The sequence below is a fragment of the Gracilinanus agilis genome, chromosome 2 (assembly GCF_016433145.1).
Source record: "Gracilinanus agilis isolate LMUSP501 chromosome 2, AgileGrace, whole genome shotgun sequence".
In the NCBI taxonomy this organism is placed as follows: domain Eukaryota; kingdom Metazoa; phylum Chordata; class Mammalia; order Didelphimorphia; family Didelphidae; genus Gracilinanus; species Gracilinanus agilis.
In genome coordinates, this window is record NC_058131.1 from 478,562,483 (window position 1) to 478,577,029 (window position 14,547).

The 14,547-nt window shown below is 35.8% G+C and overlaps 1 protein-coding gene across 5 annotated transcripts in view; it reads left to right on the forward strand.

Moving 5' to 3' along the window:
• Positions 1-14,547, forward strand: part of RBM25 (RNA binding motif protein 25) — a 50,388-nt gene that overhangs the window by 897 nt on the left and 34,944 nt on the right. For 2 of the 5 annotated variants that reach the window (XM_044664925.1, XM_044664928.1), the window contains exons 1-2: positions 684-767; positions 13,437-13,557. In XM_044664925.1, the coding sequence (XP_044520860.1) occupies positions 747-767; positions 13,437-13,557 (142 nt within the window). In that variant the 5' untranslated portion in view covers positions 684-746. Of the gene's footprint in view, positions 1-683; positions 768-13,436; positions 13,558-14,547 lie in introns of those variants that run through there. The other 3 variants (XM_044664929.1, XM_044664926.1, XM_044664927.1) reach the window with 3 other exon arrangements.

Here is a 14,547-nt window from a genome sequence, read left to right on the forward strand (position 1 = left end):
CCCCAGCTCCCCCTCCCATTACCGCCCCCTCCCCGTCCCCCCACATCACTCTCCCATTGACACATACAGTGATGTTCAACAGGACCCTGAACGGGTCGTGAGGGTTGATTTTGAATTGACAGCGTTCTGCCCTTTAAACTTCACTCCATCTACCATTCATTCCAGGCACCTGCCATTCTCCAAAATGTACTGCTACTTCCCCCAACCTCCCCCACCCCCCCATTACCTTTCTTTGGTCTAGAGTCTCTAGTGTGACATCTTTAAATACTTATAGCAAACATGTATGCATTCATATAGGCATTAGTCAACATTTATTAAGTGCCTGCTATGTGCTAGTGTGCTAAGCCCTGGGGATACAAGAAAAGCAAAATACAATCCCTGCCGTGTAGGAACTCTTGGTCTCCTTGAGGAGACAGCATGCAAACAATTATAAGATGACTAGTTCTGAAGTGGTGTATCACATGGAAGTTTTGGGTAAAGTGAGGTGGACAAAAAGAAACCAAGAAGTGCTTCCTCTTGGACTTTTTTCCCTTAGAATCTTAGAATTTTAGACTTGGAAGGGACCTTAGACATCATCTTGCCCAACCTCTTCATTTTACAGATGAGGAAACAGAGGCCCAGAGAGGCAAGTGGCTTGCCCAACATCATGCAGCTAGTTAGTGGCAGAGCTGAGACTAGAGCCTAGATCTGCTGACTCTGTCTGCTCTTTCCACTACACCAGCTCCTGGACCTGACTGCCACAGTTGATGAATATGAATAAAAACATGGTAATATCAGATAGTTGTTAACAATGTGGGAGGGGACTTTTCTTTCAACAGAGAATAATAAATGAAAGGGTTTTTTTTTTAGCATTATCTTGATATTTTAAAGTTTTTTAAAAGGTCATATGGAAAGATAATCAGAGCCCCTGAAGAGAATTCAGTAGGTCACCTAGTCCCTTCTTCTACCATTCAATTACAGTATACCTTATCCTAAAGTATCTACAGGGAAGAATATAAACTTCTATATCCTTGACAACTCAATTGGTAGTCTAAATAGACTATTTTTTTAAACCCATACCTTCTGTCTTAATCACTTCCAAGGCAGAAGAACAATAAGGACTAGGTAGTGGAGTTACATGACTTGCCCAGGGTCACACAGGAAATGTCTGAGGCCAGATTTAAACCTAGGACCTTCCATCTTTAGGCCTGGCACTCAATCTAGTGAGCTATCTAGCTGACCCTAGATAGAATTTTTAAAAGTAAAATTAACATTTTTTCCACATTTGAAAATTATTCTTGCTAAACCATAGTCACTGGTTTGTGTCCTTGATAATGTTGCTTTTTGGATGGGGAGGAGGGAGCAAAAAATAAGGTTAGTTTCTTTTTTTCAATTTAGTTGGTACTATATTTACATAGTATTTAGGCACTGTGCTAGATTGTGGAAACAGAAGGACAAAAATGAATCACTCCCCTGTCCTCAGTCAGTAAGCCTTTATATGCTAGCTGTGTATAAGGAACTGTTCCTAATATCTGGGGACTGAGAGGCAAAAGTAGAATAGTGCTTGCTCTCAAGGAACTTAAGTTCTTTTTAGGAGAGATGTAGAAATTTAATTATATATACAAAATATCTACAGGGTAATATAGGGAGGAAGAGCAGCTGGCAGGGGTGGAGGGAATTAGGGTAAGGATGAAGAGTTGGGAGGTTGAGGGGACCCTAGAATTTCATATAGAAGACAGGGCTTGAATTCACTCTTGAAGAAAACCAGGTATTTTGAATCCCTGGATGGGTGAGAAGGGAGTACATTCCAGCCAATGAAAACTTGGGGAAACTAGAGATGGAGTGTCCTGTGAAATACAGGAAATAGGCCAGTAAAATGTTTGGTGAGGAATAATATATAAGAAGACCACAAAGTTAGGAAGGGCTAGGTGGAAAGAGCCTTAAATGCCAGGGGGTCTTAGAGGCAACAAGGAATCAGTGAAGTTTACTCAATAAATGATAAGGAGGAGTTTATATTATACTTGGGAGCTATAGAGAGGAGATTCAGCATGTTCACAGATAATTAGACCTAAGCTAATTTGAGGGGAGGGGTAGGAATATCTTTGTGTAGGAAGTGGCACCTCAGCTGAGTCTTGAAGGAAGATCATAGATCTCACAAATCTTTGAGGCATGAGAAATTATCCATTTAAACTCATAGTATGGGTTTTGAAACCTGGAGATGAAGAGAGTGTTTTCTAGGAATGAGGGACTGTTTGCACAAATGTAATGGATATGTTGAGTTTGAGGGATAAACAGCTAGTATTCCAGTTTGGTGCACAAAAGGGGAAAAGTATGAAATAATAAGTAAGGCTGAGAAGACTGATAGGACTGAGATAATAGAGGTTTTAAATGCTATGCTGAAGACCCTTGATGCAAAGGATAAATGATTGAATGCTAAATTATTTGAACAATGAAGTGACATGGTTAAGCCTCTGATTTAGGAAGATTATTTTGGTCACTTTGTTGGGAAATGGATTAGAGAGAGTTGAGACTAGAAATAGACTAATTAAGAGGCTGTTGCTGCAGTCCAGGTAAGAGGTGGTGAGGCCCTAAAGTAGGGTAAATAGAAATAAAGGGAAAAATACTAATGTTGTGGAGGTAAAGTCATCAGGTTTTGGCTGCTGATGGAATATGGGGGGGAGAGAGAGAAGGAAGAGTCAAGGATTATTCTGAAGTTATAAATTTACATGACCAGGAGGATTGATAAGAACTTTGATAGAAGCAGGGAAGTTCAAAGTGGGGTACAACTTTAGGGGAAAAGATGACAGATATTGTCAAGATTTCTTGAGACATCCAAGGAGAGATGTCCAGGAGATAGTTGGTAATGTAGAATTGAATTTAGGAGAGGTAATCAGGAATCATTTTTGATAAATGAACCTATAGGAACTTGTGAGGCTACCAAAGGAGAGAGAGAGAGAGAAGAAGACTAAGAATAGTCTTAAGGGGCATGCATATTAGGGCCTGGGAGTTGGATGGTGAATTGGGAAAGGAGGCAGAAAAATAGTTGTTGGATAGACAGAAGCCAAAGTGGAAGAAACTTTAGAGAGGTTAAAGAGGATCATATTTATTTGTTTTTATTCTGAATTTAAGAAACATCAAATAAAATTAACTTATATATGCACAAAGTAGAACAGAAAGGATTATACAAGAGCTATGAATCTTTTATATGCAGCTTTTCTTATATAGATATATATTTACATATATCAACTTCAGCATGTAACTTTCAAAGCTATCTTGCTTGTTTGTGTTTCCTTCTGACTTCCTATTTCTATACATTTTTTATTTCAAAAAAGATTCTTTCTTCTGACCTCAAATTGATACTAAGTATTGGTTCCAAGACAGAAGATCAATAAGGGCTAGGCAATTGGGGTTAGGTGACTTGCCCAGGGTCACACAGCTAGGAAGTGTCTTGAGGCCAAATTCGAAACTAGGACCTTCCTTCTCCAGGCCTGGCTCCTTATCCACTGAACCACTAGCTGCCTCCTATCCATTAAAAAAAAATTCTTCAATGGCACTCTTCTTTTTCTTTCTTTTTTGAGGGAAGTAATCTATTCTTAACATCTCCCTCTACCCCTTACACTTCTTCCCTCATATTGAAAAAATCTCTTGTAACAAATCTGCATCATGAAATAAAATTAATTTCTACATAAAATATATCTCATTCCACATCTTGAGATCCACAAATTTCTATTAGGAAATGGATGGTATAATTCATTAATGATCCTCTAGAACTGTACTTGGTTATTGCACTGATGAGAGTTTTTAAGGTTTATGTCATTGTATAAATTGCCATTCTTACTCTGCTCACTTCACTTGACATTTGTTAATATAAGTCTCAGTTTTTTCAGAAGCTGCCTCTTTTATCAATTTTTGTTTTTTAAACCTTTACCTTCTATCTTAGATTCAATATCGTGTATTGATTTCCTAGGCAGAAGAGAGGTATGGGTTAGGGAATGGGGTTTAAGTGACTTGCCCAGGGTTGCATAGCCAGGAATGTCTGATGCCAGATTTGAACCCAGAACCTCCTGTCTATAGGCCTGGCTCTTGATACACTGAAGCCACCCAGCTGCCTCCTTATTCAATTTTTATTGTGTAATATTCCATTATATTGACATACCACAACTTGTTGTTCCATTCCCCAAGTGATGAGCATCCATTTAATTTCCAGTTCTCAGCCACTACAAAAAGAGCTGCTATAAATGTTTTTTTTTAATATATGGATCCTTAGCCCCACTATACTACTGGGTCAGCGTTTGCACAGTTCGGTCAAATGCACTGTTTCGTGACTTCGGTGGGGGCATGTTTCCAAATTCCTCTCCAGAATGTTTGGACTAATTCACCACTTCACCATTAGTGCATTAGTGTGCCTGTTTCCAAGCATCCACTTATCATTTTCCTTTTTTGTCATCTTTGCCAAGCTGATAGGTGAGAGGTGGAACCTCAGAGACGTTTTAATTTACTTGTATTAGTGATTTAGAGTGGGTTTAAAATATTTTTTTAGTATTATGGTTAATAGAACTTGAATTTCTTCCTTTGAGAACTGTCTGTTCATAGAGGGTCAGATTTAGCAGTTAAGAGATCATTGGTAACCATGGAGAGAGTGGTTTCAGTAATTGGGATGGGGAATCTGATTGTAAGATGTTTAGAAGTATGAGTGGAAAGAGAGGAGTTGAGACTGGTGTGGTGGGAAGTGATGGATTTGGATCAGAGGACCTGAATTCAAATCCTAACTCTGCTACTATTGTACCTGTGTGAACTTTGACATATCATTTAACTACTCCAAGTCTTAGTTTACTCTGCTATAAAATGAAGGACTTGGAGTGGGTGACCCCTAAGGCCTCTTTCAGCTCTAACTCTATGATCTTATGTGAGGACAATTAGAATAGATTGCCCTTACCCTCAGCAATGCAATGATCTGGAACAATCCTGAAAGACTTATGATGAGGAACGCTACCCACCTCCAGAGAAAGAACTGTCAGAGTCAGATGGATGCAGATCAAAGCATACTATCTTTTTACATAAAAGTACTTATGATTTTAGTTTGGGCTTTTGGTTATGTGAGAGTGTGCTCTTATAACAATGACCAGTATGGAAATGTGTTTTACATAATGATAAAAATAAAATAATATAAAAAAAACCCAAAAAATAGTTTGCCTTTTTAGAAACTCGAAACTGAAAAGGACCCATGAAGGGATGGCTTCAAGAGCTTTAGAAGAGAGTTGGCTAGCCTAGATGAGGACTGCCTGTTCCCTTGTAATTACATGAAACAGGTTTGGAGGTATGGTATAGATAAAGAGAAGTTGAATGATCTTGGTTTTCCCAGGAAAGGAAAGGAAGGAGGGAAACCAGTATTTGTGAAGTGACTACTACATACTAAGTGACTACACTGCTAAGCACTTTACAAATATTTTCTCATTTGGTACTCACAACAACTTTGGGAGGTAGGTGCTATTATTATCCCCATTTTTTACAGTTGCGGAAACGAAGACAAATAATTTTAAATTACTTGTCCAGGGTCATATATCTAGTAAATGTCTGAGGCTGAATTTGAATTCTTCCTAACAAGGCCCAGCTCTTTCACTACACCACCAGCTGCCTAAATAAAGTGAAAAGCCATTTAGGGGTGTTAGGAATCATAGATTTAGAACTGGAAGGATGGAACCTTATAAGTGAACCAGCGTTCTCATTTTTATTTTATTTTTTAAATTAATCCCTTTTTATGTATCATTTCTGATTTTAATTTCCCTTATAACAGAAAAACAATTAAGCAAAACCTAACTGAAATAGTGAGTACACCTAACAGGAAATGTAATATTCCATACCCATAGCACCTCACCTTCACCAAAAAGAAAGAAATATTTTCTTATTTCTTTTCTCTTGCCAAGGTCTTGATTACATTCTCCCGGTGTCTGGTTTTGTTTTAGTTTACATTATTTTAGTTGTAGAGCCTTTTTGGTTCTTACTTGACTCATCACTTTTCCTTTATCTTTTTGAATTTATTATATTCGGTATTTAAAAAAAAGATATTTTTATTATTACCTTTTGTTTTTATGCCATCTTTTAATTATGAATGTATCATCTCTATCTCTCCCTTACCCAAAAAACCATTCCTTGTAATAAATTTTTAAAATAGTTTGGGGGGGCAGCTTGGTGGCTCAGTAGATAGAGAGCCAGGTTTGGACATAGGATACTCTGGGCTCAGATCTGTCTTCAAACACTTCCTAACTCTGTGACCCTGGGCAAGTCATGTAATTCCCATTGCCTAGCTCTTACTACTCTTCTGCCTTGGAACCAATAGTATTGCTTCTAAGATGGAAGATAAGGGTTTTTAAAAAATGGAGGGAGGAAATAAAGCTTTTTAGTAAAACCAATTACTAAATCATTACTATTGAACATTATACACACTATTCCATACCCCTAATCCTTTACTTCTTTATTAAAGGGAAGGGGGCATTTTTTAACCACTTTTTCTAGGTTCAGATTTGTTGATTATAATGACAACTTTCAGCCTTTTCACCCCCATGCCCCCTTAAATCATTATTTTTAAATAGATTACCTTCTGTCTGTATTTTTCATATTCATCATTTCCATTACATTTATATGCCACAATTTTGAACTCTCTCATTTTAGTTCTTAGGATCATAGATCCAGATCAGATCGCAGAGGCCAGCTTTTCTAACTCCTTCATTTCATATATGATGAAACCAAGGTCCAGGGAGTTTGAGTGACTTACTCTAGATTGCATGAGTAGGGGCAGCTTGATAACACAGTGGACAAAGTGCCAGGCCTCCACTGTGGAGGACCTGGCATCAAATGTGACCCCAAACCCTTCCTAGCTATGTGACCCTGGGCAAATCACCTAACCCCAGTTGCCTACTCCCTACTGATCTTCTGCCTTGGAATTGATATTTCATACTGATTCTAAGACAGAAAATAAGGATTTTTTAAAAAATTGTATAGGTAGGGTAGAAATGGTATTCAAGCCCAGGTCAGTAACTCTAAATTCAAACTTCTTTCTGTTGAAGTATACAGCAAAGTATGGAGCAATTGGCAATTGGGATAGATCAATTCTAAAAAGATTGCTATGTAGCAGTTACTGTCTATTTGAAATTAGAAAACATTTGCATTAGTACTTGGAGAGTAGAAAGGGAGAAGGCGAATGGTGGGGGATGCTCAGAACTCAAAATTCATAGGCCATAAATGGCACCAGAAGGCATGGGGGAAAGGGATTCAAGTGGAAATATAACAACATTGCAGTCATTATAGATATTATTTTTTGGTTCTGCTTATATCATTGTGCATTAATTCATATGCTTTCCCATTCTTCTCTGAATTCTTCATATTCATCATTTTGTTTTAGCACACAGTAATTGTTCTTATATAATAATTTGTTTAGCCATTCCAAAATTGATGAGATAACAGAATCATGATAATAGATGTAGATGTTGAAGGAATCTCAGGTCATCTAATCTAGTCCTTCATTTTACAAATAAGGAAACTGAGGCCTAGAGAAGTAATATTTACCAACAGTTACAGAAGTAGTAACTATCAGAGATGGGATTTGAAATAACCCAAGTTCTCTAGAGCAGAAATATCAAACTGGGAGCTGGGAAAAAAGCAGCCCACAAAATTCCCTAGTGCACAAGTTCCAGATTAAAATGTAAATTGAGGGGAGCAGCTAGGTGGCTCAGTGGATTGAGAGCCAGACCCAGAGACAGGACGTATTTTCAAATATGGCCCCAGACACTTCCTAGCTATGTGACCCTGGGCAAGTCACTTGATGTCCATTGCCTATCCCTTACTGCTCTTCTGCCTTGGAACCAATGTATGGTATTGATTCTAAGATTGAAGGGAAGGGTTTAAAAAAAATATGTAATTGGGAAGTGTTTAACAATACAAATACAATGCAATAAAGATAACATTACTTTATGGTTTTTTTTTTTAAGTCATTCTACCTTTCAGCATCTCTTTCTATTTGAGTTTTGACACACCTGCTCTACACAGATATCAAACATTGGCACAAGGACTTCTGGTGGCCTGCAACACTCCTAAGTGATCTGAATAAGATTAAAATGTAATTGAGAAATAGTTAATAAAATGAAATATAGTTGAACATAATGTTAATATGTGGTTTTCTAAAAGAATATACATTCTTCAAGGGTCCTTATGTATGGTTTAAGGTTTTTTTTTCTCCTTTCTATTTGGATTTGACACCACTGAGAGCCTGGCAGGCTACATATCATTTTAGAAAACTACATTTTGACATTATCTATGTCCTATCAAATTTTTATTGACTTTGTAACATTTCCCAATTACATTTTAATCTGGCCTCCATTCAGAGGGGAGTTTGACTTCTATTCTAGAACAAGACTTTTCATTCTATTGGCTGCTTTAACCTGTTTTGTTTCCTATTTTTTGCTATCCCTAAAAGTACCACTATGACTATTCCAAATGTATATATAAGATTTTGAATATATGTATATTTGAAATCTTATATATACATGGAACCTTTCTGTCATTGATCTACTTAGAAAACATCTAGCATTGGAGACTCTGAGTCAAAGCTTATAGACATTTTGGGACTTTTCCCTTACTTTAAAAGTCTTCTAAATCTTTCCTTTTTATGTCCCCTTCTTTTCAGACTTCATCCCTCTCCCTTCTCTTGTCCAGCCCTTGTAAGAAGGAATTTTTTTTTTAAGTTTTTGAAACTAAACACACATCTAACTCCCTACCCAAAGAAATGGGAGGAAGGAGGTGCATTTTCTAATTTCTTTTTCTGGGCTAAGCTTTGTTTGTCTAATTAGATAGCATTTTTTAAAAATATTATTTCTCTTTTCATTTGTTCATCTTTTACTTCATTAGTTCATCTAAGTTTTTACATATTTCTCTGAATTGTCTATATTCATACTTTCTTATGGCATAGTATATTCCATTACATTCATGTGCCACAGTTTATTCGGCTTTTCTCCAACTGATGGACATTATTTTCCTGAATGACTAGACCCAATTCACAACTCTACCATAGTATAGGAGTATTCTTGTCTTCCTAGTGTCATCTTCAGAAGTTTGCTTTCGCAATTTACTTGTGTGCCTATAAAGCAAAGGAAATAATCATTCCAACCATTCTAAGTACTTTCCTTTTTTCAAAGAAGGAGCTTTAAAGATGGTCATATTTAATTTGTTCTTTGTGTTGTTTTCTCTAATGTATACCCTACTTTAGATAACTATCTTAAAGCATTTTTAACATTTGCAAAACTTAGTAAGTTTTTAGCATGTGTTGAAACTGGTGTTATTTTTTTTCTAGAAATATTTTATCCCCTGAGCATTTTCCTACAGGGAAACATTAAAAATCTTCATTATACTAATATCTTACTAGGTACAGTGTTTGGAGTATTTTTTAAAAATCTCTGGATAAAGATTATGATACCGAATGATGGGTACTAAATACTACCTTAAAAGCATTATTTCTTTTGTCATAGGGTGAAGTATTATTTTTCATTTACTTTTTCAGCGTGCAATTTATTTTGCAGATATCTCATTAGCACAGGAGAGTGCTTCAGAAGCTCCCAAGCAGAATCAGAGTAAAACTTAAGTCTGGAAGAATAGGCAGGAGGCAATACAGCCTTAAAGTTCACTTAATTCATGTAAGGCCAGTGAGAATGAGACCTGAATTCAGATACAACCTTATATTATAGTTAACTAACTCTGTGACTCTGGGCAAGTCACTTAATCTGTCTGTCTCAGTTTCCTCACCTATAAAATGGGAATAATAACAGCACTTACCCAATGAGTTATTACGAAGATTAAATTAAAAAAGTGTGAAGTGCTTTGCAAAAACTTACATAAATTATTACTGATTCTTCTTTCTTTTTTCTTTTCATGATTAAGCTCTTTTAAGGGTAGAAACTCTTTGTCTTCCTTATGTTTGTCTCTTTAGGCTAACACAATGCCTTTCATTTGGTGGATTTTTATCCCTTCCACATTTTGGGGTGGGATTGGGTGAAGGGTGTTAGGGGTGCAGCGCCCTCTTGGTCTGGAAAATCTGAGTAAAATTTTTTTGTCCTCCCTTTATACCAGAGAAATCTGAGTTTTTTCTTTTTCTTTTGCGGAGTGTGTGTGTGTGTTTTTTTAACCCTTATCTTCTATCTTGGGGTAAGGGGTAGGCAATGGGGGTTAAGTGACTTGCCCAGAGTCACACAGCTGGGAAAGTGTCTGAGGCCATATTTGAAACTAGGACGTCCTCTAGGCCTGGCTCTCAATCCACTGAGCTACCCACCTGCCCCTTTGTGGAGTATTTATAGTACCATATTGTAAATTTGGGATTAAATATGCATTTCTGAGTTTCTAAACTTTTTTTGTGTAGAAGCAAAACACCCATTTAGTTTCTTATGCTGACACATTGAAGCCATGTTGGGGAAAGCCTTGATGTGGAAGGGATAATTGTATTCCATTGTTGAAGGGACTGAATTGAAGTAAATTAAATTAGCTTTCATTTTGGTAAATGAAATCTTAATACTGAAACTATTATGATAGTCTTTTGTGGGATCTAATTGATAACCAATTTAGTATAAAAACAAAGGTTTAAATTCAGGAAGTACTCTGACTATATGCTTTTTTGTTACAGGTAATTTATATGAATGTATTTTTTTGATAATGTATTCTGCATTAAACTTTTTCATCGCTTCAACTTTGTTCTTGTCAGAGTCCAAAATATAAAATACTTCTGTTTAATTTAATTTAATTTAATTCTGGTTATTGATTCCTACTTTAAAGATGTTAAAAGTAATGTTGAAAGTAAATATTTGTCATTAATGATTTTCATAAATGTAGAATTTCCATCTTTTTGTTTAGAAGGGGTTATCATTTTAATTGAAATAATGAATTTTCATAAAAATGAACTTGGAACTAAATATGCCATATGAGTCATGGCATCAAACTTGTTTAATTTTTCTACTACCATCTCATAAGGAGAAAGTTCAAGGCTGGAGGATTCAAATCCTCAGAAAAGGATTTTTGATAGTTCTCTTAGATACTGGGCTTCCTCTAAAATGAATTATCTTTTTAAGCTGGAGAATTGAGTTGGGAGAGAGGAATAATTCTTTTCTGCAGATCCCAGAAGACTTTATTTTATGGACTTCATTTCCAAAATTTTAGGTTAAAAAAGCATAATGTTTCAAGGGGGAAAATGAATAAAGGAATGGAGGTATTCGTTTCCAAAGAGAAATTACTTATATAAGATGAGACATACATATTTTTAAAAAATCAACTTGAATTATAAACCTTAACACTAAGAAAAAGAAAATCTTATATATTAGTGTAATTTGTATTGACTATTGAAGGAAGAAATCTTAAATGATTTATTACTTTATTTTTAAAAAAAAGAGATTTGATGAATGCTATTCATATGTTTCAGACTAAATTAAAAGATGGCTATGCTTTTCTCTCCTAAGTAGGAGCTGGGATAATACTGATAATGTCAATTCTTGAAAAATTATTAGGAAGAGCAAAGTGATTCATTTTATTTCCCTTCTGTAACAACCAATTTTGAAAGTGGGATACCTTCAATAAGGGCTTTCTAGAAAATGTGTGCTTTGTTTGTAGACATGGTGTTTAGAAGAATGCACCAAAATTCAAAAAGCATGTTTTTTTTTTTTTTGGTGAATTAACTGCAGATTTCCAAACTTATGAAATAAATTGGAATAAAAAATGTGATTGAGCAGAGTTTGAGGAAAAGTGATGGTTGCAAATGCAAATCCTTTTCTGAAATTTTCTCACAGCTACAAATGCCCGTCTAGTTTTGATGGGAAGGTTTTCACAAATATCCCACCTAAATGCCTCCTGATGATTAAAACTAGTTTTAGCAGAACCAATGTGTACTTTTTTTTTAAACACTTACCTTCTGTCTTGGAGTCAATAAATACTGTGTATTGGCTCCCAGGCAGAAAAGTGGTAAGGGCTAGGCAATGGGGGTCAAGTGACTTGCCTAGGGTCACACAGATGGGAAGTGTGAGATTTGAACCTAGGACCTCCCGTCTCTAGGCCTGGCTCTCAATCCACTGAGCTACCCAGCTGCCCCTCCAATGTATACTTTTTGCAATTCTTTGCTTCTATTAGGTGCAGGCTTCCTCCTCTAACATGACTTTGTGTATTGACTCTTTCCTAGTAATTATGGCTTCTCAGTATAGAGAGGGAAATAAGCAAATGGGTTTTAACTTTGTATTTTAAAATATTTTCAATGCTTATGTTTACTTTTATTAAAAGTATATGCTCCTTTTAAGAAAATCAAACATAAAAACTTAGAACTGTCCAAATGATTCATAGGATCAGAGATTTAGAGCTAGAAGAGGCTTCACAGGTCTAGTTGAACACACTCATGTTACAGCTATGGAATTTGAAGCCCAATGAGCTTAAGGACTTGTCCAAGGTCACAGTGGAAGGAAGTAACAAGACTCATTGATATTTTATCCAAAGCAGTGTTAAGTGACCTAGACATACTTTGAATCTTAGAGATACTATCCAGTTGAGCTCAGACCTAAGCAGTAATCCTTCCTTGTAAATTTTAAATAGAGGAGACCAGAATTTAATAGGAAAAAGTTTTTGGCCTGTAAAAAATGATAATAATAATAATAATAGTAATAATAGATAGTACTTATGTAGTACATTGAGGTTTATACAGTGCTTTACATATATTATCTCTTAATCTTCACAATCCTGTGATATTTCCATTTTACAGTTAAGGAAACTGAGGCTGAGAGAAGTTATAGAATAATAATAGATGACATTTTATATAGCGTTTACTACTTGCCAGGCATTGTGCTAAGCTTTTACCATTATTATCCTATTTGATCCTCACAAGAACCCTGGGAGGTAGGTGCTATTTTTATCACTATTTTATAGATGGGGATACTGAGAAAAGTTACAGATACATGACTTCCCTAGAGTCACATGGCTTGGAAGTGTATCAGGCTATGTTCAAGCTCAGATCTCCCTGACTCCCAAATTCATTGCTCCTTCCATCACCCTTGTTTTACACCATTTTCAGGTCTACAGGTGACTAACCAAATGCTAAAAGCAACTCTTAAGGGTCATGATCCTTTGAATTGAATAGAATTTTAAGTTTTGTTTTGCTGATTATGAATGAATTCCTGGAGCATTTTTCTCCTGTTTCCCTAATTAAATATAGCTATTTATTTTAGAATTTTTTCTCTGAAGGGCTTTTTCAGGTAGTCAATCCTGAGATTAAGCATTGCACTAATATTTTAGGAAAGTATTAAGATTTAGGGATTATTCATTTGCAAATGAATAGACAGAAAATAATATTCTAGCACATAAGGTAAATTAGAATAACAAATGTTAGTGGTTTGGGGGGGAAATAGTTGCAAGTATTTTGAGGGTGTTTTTTCCTTTTTTCTTTAAAGATTTCTCCTGTAAGAATGTCTTTCCCTCCTCACTTGAATCGACCTCCTATGGGAATCCCAGCTCTCCCACCAGGTATCCCGCCCCCACAGTTTCCTGGATTTCCTCCACCTGTGCCTCCAGGTAAGTTGGTTCTGTTATTGTGGAACATACTTTCTGGAGTGTCTTAAACTTAAGTAAATTTCTGATTTGAATATGTTGGGGTTTCTTATGGCTTCATGGTAATCCAACTTGTCAGTCTAAAAATGTTTGGATTTTTAAATTTCTTCTCGAACATAGCTTTTTAATAACTTTTAAGGCTTATTATAACATATTTTAGATAACTACTCCAGATCCTAGTAGAAAGATAAAAGTAGTTGATAGTTAATGCTTTATTTTTTGAAAATATGAGAGCTTTCTTGTACTAACGTTCATATAGTTAATGTTTGGATATTACTTTATTGAGTATTTAAAAAACAGAGAATTTAATTGAGTACAGTTCCTTCCCAAATGGAACCCAATTTCATATCATTCTCAAGTCAGGAGTTATCACAATTTCCTTATAATCACTGTAGTATTTCAACATTTACAGGGACTTCAAATCATGTATTAATATCTGAAGTTGGAATTTTACAGAGTTTTTTCCACATGAATGTGTTTCATTGATGACCATAATTGTTGCTTAGCAGACCAATATTGTAGATTGATTTCTATATTCATAGAGCAAGTATAACATGGTTTGGTGTCAAAAATTCTGCAGGTCTTAGATTTGTTATATATATATTTCCTCTTAGAAAGCCACATAGCTTAAGCCTGATCTATTAATAATACCTGGGGGGTTGAAACAGAAGATATCTTAGTTCCTGTGACTTTGACTGAATTTTTGAACTCTGTTGTGTCTATTCAGCTATCCTCAAGTAGAACCTAGTTTTTGTTTCTTTTGGAAACCAGATTGTGGAATTCAACTCAGTTATGTTTGGGTAACTGAATAGTATTGTGATCCTCAGGTATACTGATGTGATCCACTAGAGTGCCAGTATGCCAAGCAGTAGCAATCTTTAGTTTCCCAATCTTCTGAACATAAACTACTCAAGGAAGATAATCTTCTTAGCCCATTATCAGTTCCCTCTAGGC